Below are 17,122 nucleotides of genomic sequence, written 5' to 3'. Positions count from 1 at the left end.
CTGCGCATGCCCAGTATGCAAATGAACCTCCCGAGGTTCAGGCGCACTGTGCAAGCGTACGGGGATCTGTTTTCAAAAAAACACTTTCCCTTTCAATTCGGCCCGCCAAACACTTCAAAACACATGTCACTTCACTTCCCCTGCATCCCCCCACCTCCCCCCCTAATAAACTCCCGCCCAAACCCCCGCAATTTACAGTTCAATGTGCCGTGTGCCAGGTCTGTACTGGTGCACAATGCACCCTCTCCTGGGCGCACGGAGCACATTAGTAACTAGGGAAATACACTGCACTAGCAGCGTATTTCTTTAGTAAATGGCAAAACGGCTGCTACTCCTGCTTTTACTCCATGAGTCATGGAGTAAAGGCTTGGTAAATCAGCCCCATAGTACATCTAAGACCCTCAGAGCATAAGAAGTGCACACAGTTTTTTTAGCAGAATTTAAAAAAAATTGAAATTTTTTAAGGGTGCTATTTAGGCCTGATTAACATTTTCAACGTTTATAAGATTTACATATTTGTGTATAGGTCACCTTTAAAGCAGTTGTAAACTGCTGGGTGATTTATGTTTTTTTCCTTACCTGCAAGGTAAAAGCATAATGTGCTAAAATGCATTGGATACTAGGACATTATGTGAAACTTACCTAAAACGAAGCATTGTAGCGATTCGATGTCACATCTTCACCTGTCCTCTGAATCTGCGTGCTGTGGCTCTGTGACTGGCCACAGCCGAAATGACATCACTTCCGTGTATTGCCTGGGAGAGCCGCCATTTATGGCACAGGACTCTGAAGGAATGGATCAGGTGGCCGTTCCTTCAGAGCACATGCACCGATGATGCCATCGGTTATGTATATAGTAGATATCTCCTAAACGGTGCACGTTTAGGAGATATTTAAAGTACCTATAGGTAAGCCTTATTATAGGCTTGCCTATATGTACAAGTTGGAAATGGAGGTTTGCTTCCACTTTAAAGCTGAAGTTTAACTTAAGGTATATTTTTTGGGGGAATACAGCACCAAACTCATACATTGTGTATATGTAGTGCTTACCCCAAAATAGTTGCTTAATAGTTTGGGCCCTCTGATTTTGTGCCCCATGACTATATGAACAGCTCAGTACTCTTTGATGCACTTGGCTGGGATGAGGAGTTGGTTGCAGATACCTGTGTATGTACAGTATCTCACTAAAGTGAGTACTTCCCTCACATTTTTGTAAATATTTTATTATACCTTTTCCTGTAACAACACTGAAGAAATGACACGTTGCTAAAATGGAAAGTAGTGAGTGTACAGCTTGTATAACAGTCCTCTCTGAGGATCTGAAAAAAATAATTGTTGCCCAACATAAAGATGGCCTATGCTTTAAGAAGATTTCTAAGACCCTGAAACGTAGCTTTAGTCATTTCTTCAGTGTTGTCACATGAAAAGATATAATAAAATATTTACAAAAATGTGAGGGGTGTACTCACTTTTGTGAGATAATGTATATACAGTATATGAATATCTCCAAGACACAGTAATACAAATGCGCCAGAAGAATTACACCAAACTGTTTAAATAGTAGTAAAGTGTATTGCCACAAGAGAATATGAAAAAAAAACCTGGGCAATGGTAAATCAATCAGAAAAATATTGTACTTAATTGGGTAGCAGTTGGAAGGTACCCCACAGTGTTAGAAGAATAAACTGCACAAACAGAATTAAATAGTGATAATGCAACAGCTGAACAGTTTACTAATCAGATAGTGAACAATTAATGTCCAATGTATCTCTTTCTATCACCTTCTTTGGGTAACCCTAACTAATGAAAGGACCTGTAGGAGATCTACACAGCAATGGTAAGTAATGAGTAAAACACTTGCTCTCCATCTCCTGCTGGCCAGCTAGTTGGGGCCCAGGACCTTGCATTGGAGTGCTCGGTTACTGTCCCCTTTAGGAGTTTATGCATTCAATAGTCAACCATCCCTAGCTGGAAAAAACAGCTACAATTGCTTCTCTTCTGCCATTAAAGTTGCAAGATACAGAAAATTGTGTGTATCCGGATAACTGAATGCAGCTGCTCCTAGAGCTGCTCTAGAGCCACTATTATCCTGAGAAGTTGTGTTCTGGTGCTGTAAAGGTTAACAGCTGCTGAGAAAAGTTACCCCACTCACCCTCCCCTTTTTCTCCTCTTCTAATAAGTAACTACATTCACATTAATGCCTACCTAGAAAAAAAAAAATCAACATAATAAGATATGAAAATAGAGTATCGAAATATATAACATAGATAATGTTCAGTTAGAACAGTGGTCCTCAACCTACAGGCTGTGGGCTGGTTACAGCTTGCTAGCTGTTGTGAACCAACTCTGCATGCAGGGCTTTCTGACAGCACACTAGGGGAGTCACTGTGCAGAGTGGCAGCGGATAGTACCTGCAGAGATTGCTGGGTGTTGAATGCAAAAAATTAAAAAACCCAGCAATCTTTACAGGTAATGTTGAGCTGAGAAATCTGTCTAATGGCTCCTGGCTGTAATGTCACAATGACTGTCATACAGTATGGAGATAAGCTGGTAACTTATTTTCTTAGGCCTAGTACACACGAGAGGATTTATCCGCGGATACGGTCCAGCGGACCGTTTCACGCGGATAAATCCTCTCGAGGATTTCAGCGGATTTGGATCCGATGGAGTGTACTCACCATAGGATCGAAATCCGCGCCGAAATCCCCTCGCGATGACGTGTCGCGCCGTCGCCGCAATGATGACGTGGCGACGAGCGCGACGCTGTCATATAAGGAATTCCACGCATGCGTCGAATCATTACGACGCATGCGGGGGATCCCTTCGGACGGATTGATCCGGTGAGTCTGTACAGACCAGCGGATCAATCCGTTGGGATGGATTCAAGCGGATAGATTTGAAGGCATGTCTTCAAATTTATATCCGCTTGAAATCTATCCCAGGGGATTAAAATCCGCGGAAACAGATCCGCTGGATTGTACACACCATAGAATCTATCCGCTGAAACCGATCCGCTGAGATTTTTCAGCGGATGGATTCTATGGTGTGTACGGGGCCTTAGGCCCCATACACACGATAGAATCCATCCGCAGATAAACACGTCATCGCCAGAGGATTTCCGCGCGGATTTCAATGCGATGGTGTGTACACTCCATCGCATAGAAATCTGCGGAAATCTTTGAGAGGATTTATCCGTGGAAACGGTCCGCTGGACCGTATCCGCGGATATATTCTCTCGTGTGTATGGGGCCTTAGAGTTGTAACACAGTCCACATGGGCAGTACAACAATGCTATTCTTTTTTAGTGGCAGTTCAGCACACATACATGGCCAAAACAGTCGCACTTTCCTCTTAGTACAAAACACATGCATGTTTTTGGCTTATTTTAAAGGGACCCCTGAAAATTACTTACAGTGACACCAACCTCTGGTTTAAAAAGAGAAAAATCTATTCAAGTATGTTTTCTTAACTCAAAAAGTACATTCTAATGCTCTCAACCTTCTCCAAATCTTCAAATTCCTTTTCTTTGCTGCTGCGGTCTGACTTTCATTTAAAAGGTGGGCTTTTTTTTTCCACGATTCCACTGTTTGTAGGAACAGAGCACGCTCTCTTGCTCTCTCCCATGATGAACAAGGGACTATGGGATTTGTAGTGTGCAGTGTACATGCATACCTCCTAACTTTGTGGGACGGGAATGAGGGACACCTATTAGCAAACGTATGTGGACATAGGACACACACCCCTGCCACACCCCCTTAAATTGGAATTGTACAAAATAAACTATTGGTTAAACCCACAAGTGCTTTTTTACCACTACTATTCCTTTATATTGGCTTTTGGAATTTTGAAATGCAGACATTTTGCAAAGGCATGAAAGATTTAGCACTGGGTAACACTTTTTGAAAGATAGATAGTGCATAGTATATACAACTATATAGATCAAACCAAAATAAAGGACAAATGAGGAGGAAAGAGGGACAGAGGGACATTGTTCCAAATCAGGGACAGTATATTAAACTTAGGGACAGTTGGGAGCTATGCACATGACCACAACTGTTGTTATCACATTACACTGGCAATGTTGTTTGCATGCCTTTTATAATGTTGTCCCTACCTCATGCCGTAAAAGTGTCGCGCAGAAGTTTGGTGATGCACAGGACCAACTCCTTGATTGTATCATTGTATGCCCCTAAGGGCCGGTGCACACTGGAATGCATGTGATTACAGAACATTTCCCTGCATTGCATTTTGATAAATATAAATCAGCTACACTTATTATAGTGGCTCTAAAGGCTGAAGGTTTTTTTTTTAACCTTAAAGGGGAAGTTCATGAAAAAAACTAAAATCCCTGCATCTATAGCCACCAACATTCTAACACTAACCTTTCTAGCCCTTTAAAGAAAAGATCAGTATACATACCTTTTCTAAAGGCGATCCGACCGGATCTCTGATCGCATGCTGAGCTGTCAGCCGTGGCTTCGCTGTGTGGGTGGGTGCAGAGGACATGTCCATCAACTGAAGCCCCATAGTAACTCTATGGGTGACCTCACTTCCCATTCATTTCACAGCTGTTGTCAGACGTGTACTCAATGGAGCTTCTGCCACTTGAGATCGGGTCGAATCACCTGTAGAATAGGTATATATACAGATTTTTTCTTTTATGAGCTAGATAGTGTTAGAATGTTGGTGGCTATAGATGCAGGGATTTTAGTTTTTGCATGGAGTTCCACTTTAATGCATTCTCTGCATTAAGGTAAAAAAGACCTTCTGAGTAAGCCCAATCTCGATCCAGCAATGTGCACGGCAGTGGTCGCTATCCCCTCTCTTTCCTCATAGGCTCAAAAACAGCATTTGGCTCCTGTTGCTGTCAATTACAGTCAATGAGGAGGATCAGAGGTGCGTTCTGTGTGTCAATGGACACAGCGGGAGTGAGCCTACACAAAGTGGTTTGCTATGGTGGGCACTTGGTGAAGGAAGGTGCCAATGATTTTGAATAACAGGTAAGTATAAAATAGGGTTTACAATCACTAGAGCCGGGACAAGGGTTAGGCGAAAGAGGCAGGAGCCCCCGGGCGCAATAATTTACTGGAGGGTGATGATCTTGATAAACGGGTCCTGCACGGCTCCAAAACATTGCACTTCTTTACTGTAATGTGATCTTATTTACAGCTTAATGATCTTAATTACACTTTAAATTACACATTAAAGTATCACAGTATGATGTCATGCGCAAAAAGTAATATTCTGTTATACACAGGGCCTCAAATATGATTGTGTCTGCTAGAAAAGCTGCTAAACAGCTTGTTTAATGTAGACTGCAAGTGAAAGATTATATTCACTTTTTTAGGTTGTTTGACCACAGTTTTGATTGAAACTGCATTTTTTGCTAAATTAATGAATAAAGTTTTAAAAAGCATATTGGTCCTCATGCAGAAAACAAGACATAGCCAGTCACATATATTGACCTTATATACCTATTTCTTATCTCATAACACTATAACCTACTTGAATCAATAGACAGAACTCTTTGGGAATGCAGTGGGTGGACACTTTTCATCTGGCTAATGACAAGGACACTTGTTCTGCTAGTATACTTTATTGCCTTTTATCGCATTGAGTCTTGCAGCACCTCCTGGTACGTCTGTCAGTTAATAGTAAACCTCACAGTCCCAGAATCACAAGACAAACATTCAATATTGTTGCAGATAACACTATTGTTTCATATCTCTGGTATGGAGAGCAGATGGTACCTCTTACCATATTTTTTTACAGCTTTAAAAGTGTATACAAACCCAAAATCCATACCAGACACTTATCCGAGCATGCAGGCCAAAAAAGGGGAGGAGGAAGAGCAAGGGCTCCCCCTCCTGAACCACACCAGGCCACATGCCCTTAACAGGGAGGGGTGCTTTGGGGCAGGCTCTGCCCCCGCAAGCACCTTGTCCCCCCCCCCGTGTTGATGGGGATAAGTGCCTATTCCCCACAACCCTGACCCAGAGTTTATGGGGGTGCAGGGGTTGACTAATCGGAATCTGAAAACCCCTTTTAACTGGGGGGGTCCAGATCCTGTCGTTATGTGAATGAGTAATAAAACACAACAGTTTTTGACAATTTCTTTATTAAAAAACAAAAAATAAAGGCCCACAAAGTTACAGGGTCAATCACGATGCCTGCTGCTACCGCTGACCTGAATAAACAAACAAAAAACCTCTGCATCCTGATGAAGGCTCCCGCAGTCTGACAGCTCCACCGTCTCACAGAATTTTTTTTACCTTCATACCTTCCAAAGATGGACCGTTTAACATGGGAGTCTATGGGGAAACGTGGGTGCGCGGTATACGCCGATACCCGCGCCGAGTTTTGAATACTGCGCCGACATATACCGAGCGCAGTACACTCGGGTATAGTCGAGCAGTCTCAGCTCCTTCCGCGCTCACGTCCTGGACGTACAGGACGTCAGCGCGGGTAGCCGAGCATTGCCGACAATAGGGGAGGACGCCGCAGAAGAACGCCGGACCCGCCGAAGAGGACACCGGACCCGCCGAAGAGGACACCGGACCCGCCGCAGAAGGACACCCGAAGCCGCAGAAGAACACCCGAAGCCGCAGAAGGACGCCGGACCCGCCGAAGAGGACACCCGAAGCCGCAGACGAAAGCCGGACCCGACGAGGCTGCCGATGGACGCCGCGCAAGACACCAAAACTGTAAGTACAAAAAAACATTTTTTTCCACAGGATTTGGGTCAACTTTGGGGGTGCGCGGTATACGCGGGAGCGCGTTATACCGCGATAAATACGGTAACCAAGGGCCCCCTTGTGACACCATTGACTGGGCATGCTGGATCAATGACATCATAAGGGGGAGTGGTAGCCTAATGACATCATCGGGTGGCTCTGCTCATTATTTAGGAACTGTCAGATGGCGGAGCTGTCAGACACCAGGAGCAGAACTTTTTCTCCCCGGCGGTAGCGGTGGGCATCGTGGTTGATGTTGTATCTACTTCGGGGACATTTATTTATTTAAATAAAGGACTTGTCAAAAACAGTTGTACCCCTACTCACTCTCATGGGGGAGATGGGATCTTGTTAAAGGGGGCTTCCAGATTCCAGTAAGTCACCCCCCCCACCAGGCCAGGGTTGTGAGGAAGAGGCCCGTGTCCCCTTCAACATGGGGACAAGGTGCTTTGGGTGGTAGAGCCCTGCCTGCCCCAAAGCAATCCCTCATGTTGAGGGCATGGGGTCTGGCATAGTTCAGGAGGAGGGCTGCTCACTTCCCTCCCCCCTTTCCTGGCCTGCCAGGCTGCATGCTCGGTTAAAGGCCTGATATGTGTTTTGGAGGGGACCCACGCAATTTTTTTTACATTTTGGCATGGGGTTCTCCTTAAAATCCATACCAGACCCCAAGGGCCTTGTATGGATTGGGGAGGGGCCACACTGTTTTTTTCTTTTTTAAACCGGCATTTGTTTTTTTTACATTCTGCTGTCAGCAAGGAATCCCGGGCCTTTATCCGAGCATGCAGCCTGGCAGGCCAGGAAAGGGGGGAGGGAAGTGAGCGGCCCTCCTCCTCATATACAAATTTTGACTCATTAGTTCAGAACACCTGCTCACATTTTTCTGCACTCAAGTTCCTATATTTTAATGCATAGTTAAGTCGCTTAGCCTTGTTTCCACATCAGAGGTATGGCTTTTTGTAGTAGATGGGTATACCTGGGTCCCATTGGTTTTTGCTAATTTTGTGCAGATGGTACTGCTGGACATCTTCTGATGTTGAAGGGAATTAAGCATGATGTGTCTTTCATATGCTGCATTAAGTTTCCTTGGCGGAGCACTGCATCTATGGTTCTCAACATTGTCAGTGTCTTTGTGCTTCTTCAAAAGAGCTTGAACTACACATCTTGTAATCTCATCTGCTTTGAAATCTTTGCCTGGGAAAAACTCTTGCCAATACAGTATAACTACCCTGTGGGCCAGATCCACAGAACAATTACGCCGGCGTATCTATTGATACGCAGCGTAATTTCAAATTTTGCGCGTCGTATCTTTGTTTTGTATCCACAAAACAAGATACAACGGCATCTCGGATGGATCCGACAGGCGTACGTCTTAGTACGCCGTCGGATCTTAGGTGCAATATTTTGGCGGCCGCTAGGTGGCGTTTCCGTCGAATTCCGCGTTGAGTATGCAAATTAGCTAGTTACGGCGATCCACGAACGTACGTCCGCTGGCGCATTTTTTTACGTCATTTGCGTTTGGCTTTTTCCGGCGTAAAGTTAAACCTGCTATTATGAGGCGTACTCAATGTTCAGTATGGCCGTCGTTCCCGCCTCGCATTTTGAATTTTTTACGTAGTTTGAGTAAGTCGTTCGCGAATAGGGATTTGCGTAGAATGACGTCACCGTCTTAAACATTGGCTTGTTCCGGTTTCATTTCGAGCATGCGCACTGGGATCCCCCCACGGATGGCGCATGCGCAGTTAAAAAAAAACGTTGTTTACGTCGGGTCACGACGTATTTACATAAAACACGCCCCCATCACAGATATTTGAATGCCGTGCCATTACGCCGCCAAAGATACACTACGCCGCCGTAACTTACGGCGCGCATTCTTTGTGGATTTGAAAAAAAAAATAAGTTACAGCGGCGTAGTGTATCTTAGATACGCTGCGCCAAGCGAAGAGAAGAGCCGATCTAGGCTTGCCAATGTTCATGACTTGTGACATGAAACTGTTTTCCACAACCTCACCTTAGTAGCAGAGTTTGACTGTTCCTCACCGAGTTATACTGTAAGCTCCCTATGCTGCTGTTTCTGATTCAGTTAAAGGGGTTGTAAAGGTTCGTCTTTTATTTTCTAAATTGGTTCCTTTAAGCTAGTGCATTGTTGGTTCACTTACCCTTTCCTTCGATTTCCCTTCTAAATGTTTTGTTTCTTTGTTTGAATTTCTCACTTCCTGTTTCTCCTCAGTAAGCTTTCTACCATCATCCGAGCGGTGGAAAGTAATTTAGAACAGCTTACTGAACACCTTTACTGAGGAGGAACAGGAAGTGAGAAATTCAGACAAAGAAAACAAAGAAAAAAAACATTTAGAAGGGAAATTGAAGGAAAAGGTAAGTGAACCAACAATGCACTAGCTTAAAATAACCTATTTAGAAAATAAAAAACTAACCTTTACAACCCCTTTAATGACTGTGTTTCAACCTACATATGAAATTGATAATCATTAGCTCCTGCTTGGTATAATTGATTAATTATAACCTGACTCTAAGGCCGCGCACACACGGTCGGTCCATCCGATGAGAATGGTCCGACGGACCATTTTCATCGGTTCACCGCAGAAGTGGCCTGATGGTCTGATGTGCGTACACACCATCAGTTCAAAATCTGATCGGGTCAGAACGCGGTGACGTAAAACACACAACGTGCTGAAAAAAACGAAGTTCAATACTTCCAAGCATGCGTCAACTTGATTCTGAGCATGCGCGGGTTTTGAACCGATGCTTTTGTGTACTAACCATCGGTTTGGACCTATCGGGCAGCGGTCCATCTGTTCGATTTTAAAGCAAGTTCTCTAATTTTTGTCCGAAGGACAACAGACCGGTGGGTCGTACACACGGTCGGTTTGGACCGATGAAACTGGACTGGTCGTTTTCATCGGTTTGGACCGACCGTGTGTACGCGGCCTAACCCTACAAAATACCTGACTTTGTGCAAGTGTATGAACTGATGCTGTTTTAGGCCAAAGGGTAATCCCACCAAATATTGATTTGACTTGGATTTTTCTTCTGTTTGTTCACTTTGCATTTTGTAAATTGATAAAAAAATTAACAATTGAAATATACATTTTTAAATCATTCTTACTTTACATTTTTTTCTTCACATATGTCTAAAACGTTTACGCAGTACTGTACACACACACACAGCCATACTTTTAAGTTATAATGTAACAATGTGAATTATTTTTCTCCTTTTCAGTATAGTGCAGTGGACACAAACCCTTTATCTGTATATGTAATGCAACATGTGTGGAACAAAATTGTACAGGTAAGATTATTATTTTATTGAATACATGGCTGATTTATGACATGGCTTGATAAAATACTGTTCATGAAAAAGTTTTAAATATTAGAGAGCATAATTGCCCATCAAAATGTCCAGTACAAAGACTTAGCTGCCCATGGCAGCCAATGAGAGTTTATTTGTTCTTATATTCTACACATTGAGGGAATCTTATTGTGTAATATAGGATGCTGCTGCAACACATAGAGGTACATTGTTAAATATTCTGCTTCTTCCTTTGGTCATCAGATAAACCCATGCGGAAGTCATGAAAAATGGGTTGAGGTAAAGAGAGGCTTAAATAATCTATTTCCTGTATGTGGTCATTGTTTCTCTTTTCCCTTTTATGGGGCCTTGTTATCTCCAAAGACATTGTATGCTCTAAACTGCACTTGTTGTTTTAACTAGGTATTAGTAAGTGTGGTTATAGTCCTGTTTGTTTTGTTTGCTTTATGTATCTACCGTATCATAAGGGGTGTATCTTTTAATTAAAGCGGAGTTCCACCTAAAAGGGGAACTTCCGCTTAATCCACTCCTCGCCCCCTTACATGCCACATTTGGCATGCCATTTTTTTTTGGGGGGGGGGGAGTGGGGGCTTCAGTAGGAGTGGGACTTCCTGTCCCACTTCCTCCTTCCGCCCAGGGACCGCTAAGGTGATACGTCATATCGCCTATAGCGGACCCTCCCTGTATGCCCAGTGAGTGCCCGGCCGTGAAGCTGAAAGCTGTCACGGCCGGGTGCCCACAGTTACAATGGAGGCGCCGGGGGAGAAGGGGGGGAGAGGAGCGAAGCTCCAGGCGTCGCTTCGCTGGACCGTGGAACAGGTAAGTGTATGTTTATTAAAAGCCAGCAGCTACACTTTTTGTAGCTGCTGACTTTTAATAAACATAAATAACAGCTGGAACTCCCCTTTAAGTCTGCATCTAATGCAATGCCGATTTATTGTTCAGCCTTCTCCTAAACTCATCCAAGCTGTCAGTTCTCCCTTCTGCCAATAGGTGGCACTGTCACCTCTGGCATTAGTGTGAGAGTATACAGTGGGCTTGCGTTATGAGTATTCATATCCTTTTCCAGCAAATTTATAGAAGTTTGTTTGCTAGTAGTGCATCATGGGAAAGAGTATAAATATTTGAGGTGATCTGATGCAAAAGAGCCCTGAGTGTGTCTAGGTATGAAAGCTGACCCTGTCTGGAGGCAGAATGGAGTCCCAGTTGGTGCTGATTGACTCTCCTAAAGAAAGAAAGTTGCTGAGCAAATAGTCCACAGAGGGATTTTAATCACAAGATTGTATATAATTATATAAGTCAGATCTGTCAGTGTAGAGCCAATGTTAAATAAAGTGCAAAACATCCATTTATGATAATAAACAGAAGAAAAAAGTCCAAAGGAACAAATTGGTCCCACAGTGATCCTAATTGGTGAAAGGTGAAATCAACAACCCATTGCCATTAACACATGTGTTCCTCTCAAAGTGTTCAAATGATCAGCCACCAACTTTTTAGTGAATTCAACACTAACCAGAAATAATGGATAGATAAGAATCCCTTGGGAATCAATGCAGCAACCTACATCCAATGGCACTTTCTGACATACTCCAACTAGGTCAAACAAGAATGACATCCAATAGTGTAGTAGTTTTATTTAAATCTAGATAAAAACATAGTAATAACAAACCAAAAACAATACACAAACTAAAGACTTAGTACGTGAGTCAGCGCTCGCTGACAAAAGATGGATTCACATAATAATAATGTCCATGCAGTCTGTACAAGGCTGGGAAGCAATGGAGATTAGACATGTGCATTCGTTTTCGTCCGAATGTATTTTCGTCCGAATTTCAGGTATTTTTGTTATCGTTTTAACAAACAAAAACGAACGCATGGAATAAAAAAAATGAAAGATCCGACATAAACAAATGCTTTATTTTCATTTTCGTTGGTCGAATGTGCCTAACCTTAACTCTATTAGTCCAAGATTATTCTACAAAAAACATAGAATATCCAGGCTCAAACTTACCGACCAATCAGCAACCAACCAAATTCACCTGTCTAACAGTGTGCGTTAAAAACAGAGGTTTAGTTGCACGCATTTGAAAATGCATGTGTAAGCTGCAGGCCCCATCAAGGCTCTCTGTATACTGCAGTCCTAACTATAACATTGCATTTTAAGTCTACTAAGTAGGAGCACATGACTGCTGATGGATAGATAAGGGACAGGTGACTGGAGGTAGCCCAGCCCTCATTAAAGGGGCAGGAGCACAATGCACACTCAGTACATGGAAGCAAAGGTGCCAGTGTGCTGCCTGACCACAATGACATAAATACAACAAACAAAAGTCACTGCCCCTACCTATGACTGGTCTATATAATAAGGAGATCTGGAAAGGGCGCATATACATACAAAACACATAGAATATCCAGGCTCAAATTACCGACCAATCAGCAACCAACCAAATTTACCTGTCCAACAGTGTGCGTTAAAAACAGATGTTTATTTGCACGTATTTGCAAATGCATGTGTAAGCTGCAGGCCCCGTCAAGGCTCTCTGTATACTGCAGTCCTAACTATAACATTGCATTTTAAGTCTCCTAAGTCTCCTATGTAGGAGTAATAATAATTAATAAATATAATTATTACTAGTCATACAACATTAGAATTCTACTATAGCTTGTAGGCGGAACATTCGACCGGAAAAGTATGATTGCATCGCTGTACAGTTTTGCTGCTCCGTCGAATCTTCTTTGAACATTCGACAGACACCATAAGCCTTCAATGACAGATTCAACCTTAATTTGTTCGGATTTTCGGACGAATGCAATTTCCAACGAAAAACAAAATAAATAAAAACTAATTTTGGGAGTAACTAAATACATTTATGTAGCACTGACCCCCGAAGGAGCTGCTGGTTTAATTTGGGCCTGCACTCTACTAATAAACCCCTCCACATACTTGGCTCAATCCCCTTGGCACAGCTGTGATGCAATGCAATACAATACAATGTAAGACAATACAAAATACCTGTATTATAACCCCAGGATCCACTGACTGCATTTGGAGTGAGAAAAACAGTACGCCACAACAACTGGATACTTAACCAGAGATATATTTTACTGTGAAATATGCAAATAAGTGATTACAGTAATTGTGCTGTCATCCCAACGTAAGACGACAGCACAATTGATTTAAACATAAGCTTTTTGAAAACAATATACATAAACATTTTATACCTGGGAGCTCCCCCTACTTTATTAGCTATGCGTGAGATCTCACTTAAAGTACTTGGTCTTTTATCTTCTTTTCTTCGCTAGCTAAAGTGATTTGTAATCCACAGTTTTGATGAGTCAAATTGAAGTGAAAATGCTCCTGGTGTAACTGCAACAACTATTTTAAAATCGCTTGAAATGTCAAATTAGATAGGCCTCAAGCCTTCTCAGTTTCAGTTCCTCTGCTCCTCTGTGGAACTATAAATCCCAGTGAGGCCTGTATATGAGTCTGTGTGTAAACTTAGCAAACTGTGGGTCGTGACCCGCTCACCCACTGGATTGGAGCTCCGGGTAGTAACTTTTGTTCGGGGTCCTGTGACTGCAACTTGCTTCTCCGTCAGCTCTGTTCAGCTCCGCTGGATGGATCCGGTTCTCTGATGCTCGGATGAGTGTCTCTCGGTCTCTGCAATCCGGCCACTTCTCTAGCTCTCCGAGCTCAGCCTTTTTCTCCCCAGCAGCTCGGCATCAGCCTCCAGAAGGCTTTTGTTTACACTCTTGTCTCCCCTCGTCTCCAAGGCAACCAAAATCCTCAACCAAAACATCTCTCTGCATTACCAGTATTTGGGTCTCTCCTCGTCTCCAAGGCAACCAAAATACTAAACAAAACATCTCTCTGCATTACCAGTATTTGGTCACTAGATGGCTCCAAATACTTGAACATAGCAATGTCCATAGACGTTGTATTAAAGTATGCAAACACACATCAATATACAAGAATGTCAGCGCTACACACTCCCCCTACTTTATCTCTTTGGTCCTCCAAAGAGGTTCAAATTGCTAACTCTATTCTGCATTTTAGCCTCTATACGGTTATACAATACAGACAGAGGAGCTTCCCACCAATTGTCATATGATGGGGAGCTATCCTGTGCACTCACAGCTGATACTACTGTGTCTGGTACAGATGTGCCAAGGGGTGAGGTGGGGTTGTCCCTTACTGAATCAAAAGTAGAGGGACCAGACAGTTCAAGGTTTCTTTTGCTGACAAACTGAGATGCTTCAGAGCATTCGCCCAATGTATCATAAGTCAGTCTGCGTGGTGGGCGAATGTCTCTCTTTGCTCTTTGCACTTTCGGGGTATCCATTCCTTTTTGACAAATGTCGTCATCCCTCCTCTCAGTGACTAAAAATGGAGAGTAAATAAGAGTACTGGGCTCTTCTGCAGCACATCAGACTGTTGATGTTCCAATGCCTTCAGCACCAGCCCACACAGTGGATCTTCCTCCTGATCTCTCCTGAGATCCTTTCTGGATAGCTTGGGGAGACCCTCTTGTACAACCTGGGAGACGTTGCAATAGCACCTGGGTACTCCCGCTGAGGATACTCCCACTTCTTCAGCTCTGGCGCCACCTCTACCATGTAGACTTGTCCCTTCACAAAGGGCTCTTACCCCCTCTGGAGTAAGTTGAGTCCAGTCTTCTGATGGATTTCGGGGGTCATGAGGCCTTCTTGATAGAGCATCCGCATCTCGATTACCAACCCCTGGTCTGTACTTCAGGCTGAAGGTAAATGCCGAGAGAGCAGCTAGCCACCTGTGACCGGTGGCGTCCAGCTTTGCAGTGGTGAGCAGGTATGTGAGGGGGTTGTTGTCCGTCTTTACCACGAATTCAGCCCCATAAAGGTAATCCTTCAACTTGTCTACCACTGCCCACTTCAGAGCCAGAAATTCAAGCTTGTGAGTCGGATAGTTTCTTTCGGCAGGAATCAAACTTCTGCTCACATAGGCAATCGGCTGCAGATGCCCTTCATGCTCTTGATAGAGCACTCCTCCCAGTCCGTCATGGCTGGCATCCACATGCAACTCGTATGGTTTGGCAGGGTCTGCATAGGCCAAAACCGGAGCAGTGGTAAGGCTCCACTTCAATTGTCTGAAGGCTTCCTCACATCCTGGAGTCCACTGGTCCTGGATGGACTCTTTCTTCCTTCTGGGCCCTTCTTTTGGCTTCCTTGACTGATCTGGGCTTACACTAACTTCTTCCTGTTTCTTCAGGAGCTCAGTGAGTGGGTGGGCTATTTTAGCGAACCCCTCCACGAACCTTCTGTAGTACGAACAGAAGCCTAAGAATGACCTGAGTTCAGTCACGTTGGTGGGCCTTGGCCAAGAAGTGACAGCTTCTAACTTCTTGGGATCGGTTGCCACTCCCTCTTCAGACACAATGTGTCCCAGGTAATTCACTGAGGGCTGGTAGAACTGGCATTTTTCCATAGAGAGCTTCAGACCTTCATCATGAAGTCTCTTCAGGACCTTCTCCAGGCGTTCTTCGTGCTCTTCCAACGTTCTTCCAAATACTATGACGTCATCCAGGTAAACTAGTACTTCAAGTAGGTTCATGTCACCCACTGTTTTTTCCATCAACCTCTGGAACGTTGCTGGGGCCCCAGACAGGCCTTGTGGCATTCGGTTGAACTCAAAGAATCCGACTGGGGTGATAAAAGCGGTCTTCTCTTTGTCTTCAGGGCACATGGGGATCTGATAATACCCACTCTTTAAGTCCAGCACACTGAACCACTTTGCTCCCGACAGGCTCTGCAGAGCATCCTCTATCCGAGGTGTGGTGTACTGGTCAGGAATGGTCCTCCGGTTCAGGGTCCTGTAATCGATACATAGGCGTAGGGACCCGTTCTTCTTCCTGACCACCACTATTGGGGAGGCATAAGGACTCCTGGACTCCCGGATAATGCCAGTCCTCTTGAGTTCAGCCAGTTGTTCCCTCAAATCTTCCAGATCTCCCAATGGGATTCGCCTAACCCTTTCACGAAACGGCTTGTCTTCCTCCAGTCGAATTCGGTGGGTGGCACTCTTTGCCAAACCCACATCAAATTCACTTTTTGAGAAAGCTGCCCTCCATCTCAGAAGTTGGGCTTTAGCTCTTTCTCTCCATGCAGGAGTAAGAGGCGTATTCTTTGGGCAGAATTCTTCTACAGGGATTTCTGCTGCTGGTCCTTCCGTCGAACCACATGCTGCGACTGGAGTTGCTGGGCTGACCTGTCCTAACAATAGTCTGGCTGGCACCCTAACTGGCACAGCTGCTGTGTTGCGGACACTGACTGGAACTTTGCCGTGAGTCCTCTTCAATGCCCTGGTGGGCAATACTTCAGGGATAAGTTCTAACCCCTTTTTTTCTCCCTGGCTTGTATTTTCAAGGACAATGAAAGGACCTGTTTTTTTCCAGCTTAACTTGACGGAGGCTCTCAGGCAGACTACTTCACCTGGCTGGACTAACCTCTTTTCCCTATCCAGGAGCCAGATTTTCCCCACTCCCTCTTCAGGAGCTTCTTCCTCCTGTCTAAGGTCTCGGTATGTCTGGGCCAACATTGGATGTATTTTAGTGGGGAGGGTCCCCTTCTGCAGCACAAGCGGTGCAAGTAGCCTCCTCACCAAGTCAGTGTTCGTCCCAATGATGAGGGAATTTTTGTCAGCCCCTGGGGGACGAGGGCACACTATGGCCAAGGTGTCGAAAGTCTCAGCCTCTCCTGCTGTACTTGGGTCGAAGGTGAGTCTGACCGGCAGGTAACCATCATATGGGAAGTTCTGGGTGCCTAATCCCCATATCTCTAGTTCCTCCAATTTCTGTAACGGCAGGTGCTTGAGATGTCTGTCATAGAAATCCCTGTAGAGCAAGGTTACTTGGGCTCCAGTGTCCAGCAGGGCTTTCGTATAAATCTCCTCTACTTGGATGGGAACAATTGGGGAGGGTCCCACTAGCTTGGGGGGAAATCCACTGATTGCAGTACCTTTGACCTGCCTGGTGGCTTGTACCTTCGCCTTTGGTTTTGGGGGTCTCTCTCTTTTCCCTCCTGGCTT

The 17,122-nt window shown here is 44.4% G+C and overlaps 1 protein-coding gene across 1 annotated transcript in view; it reads left to right on the top strand.

Annotated features, from left to right (window-relative positions):
* LOC120941278 (ethanolaminephosphotransferase 1-like) overlaps positions 1-17,122 on the top strand; it is an 89,577-nt gene that overhangs the window by 33,162 nt on the left and 39,293 nt on the right. Inside the window, exon 2 of the mRNA XM_040354599.1 lies at positions 9,970-10,038. Coding sequence (XP_040210533.1) covers positions 9,970-10,038 — 69 coding nt within the window. The remainder of the gene's footprint in view (positions 1-9,969; positions 10,039-17,122) is intronic.

The sequence above is a fragment of the Rana temporaria genome, chromosome 5, assembly GCF_905171775.1.
Source record: "Rana temporaria chromosome 5, aRanTem1.1, whole genome shotgun sequence".
Taxonomy (NCBI): domain Eukaryota; kingdom Metazoa; phylum Chordata; class Amphibia; order Anura; family Ranidae; genus Rana; species Rana temporaria.
Note: the sequence above shows the minus strand (reverse complement) of the source record. Positions and strands in the feature narration are given on the sequence as shown.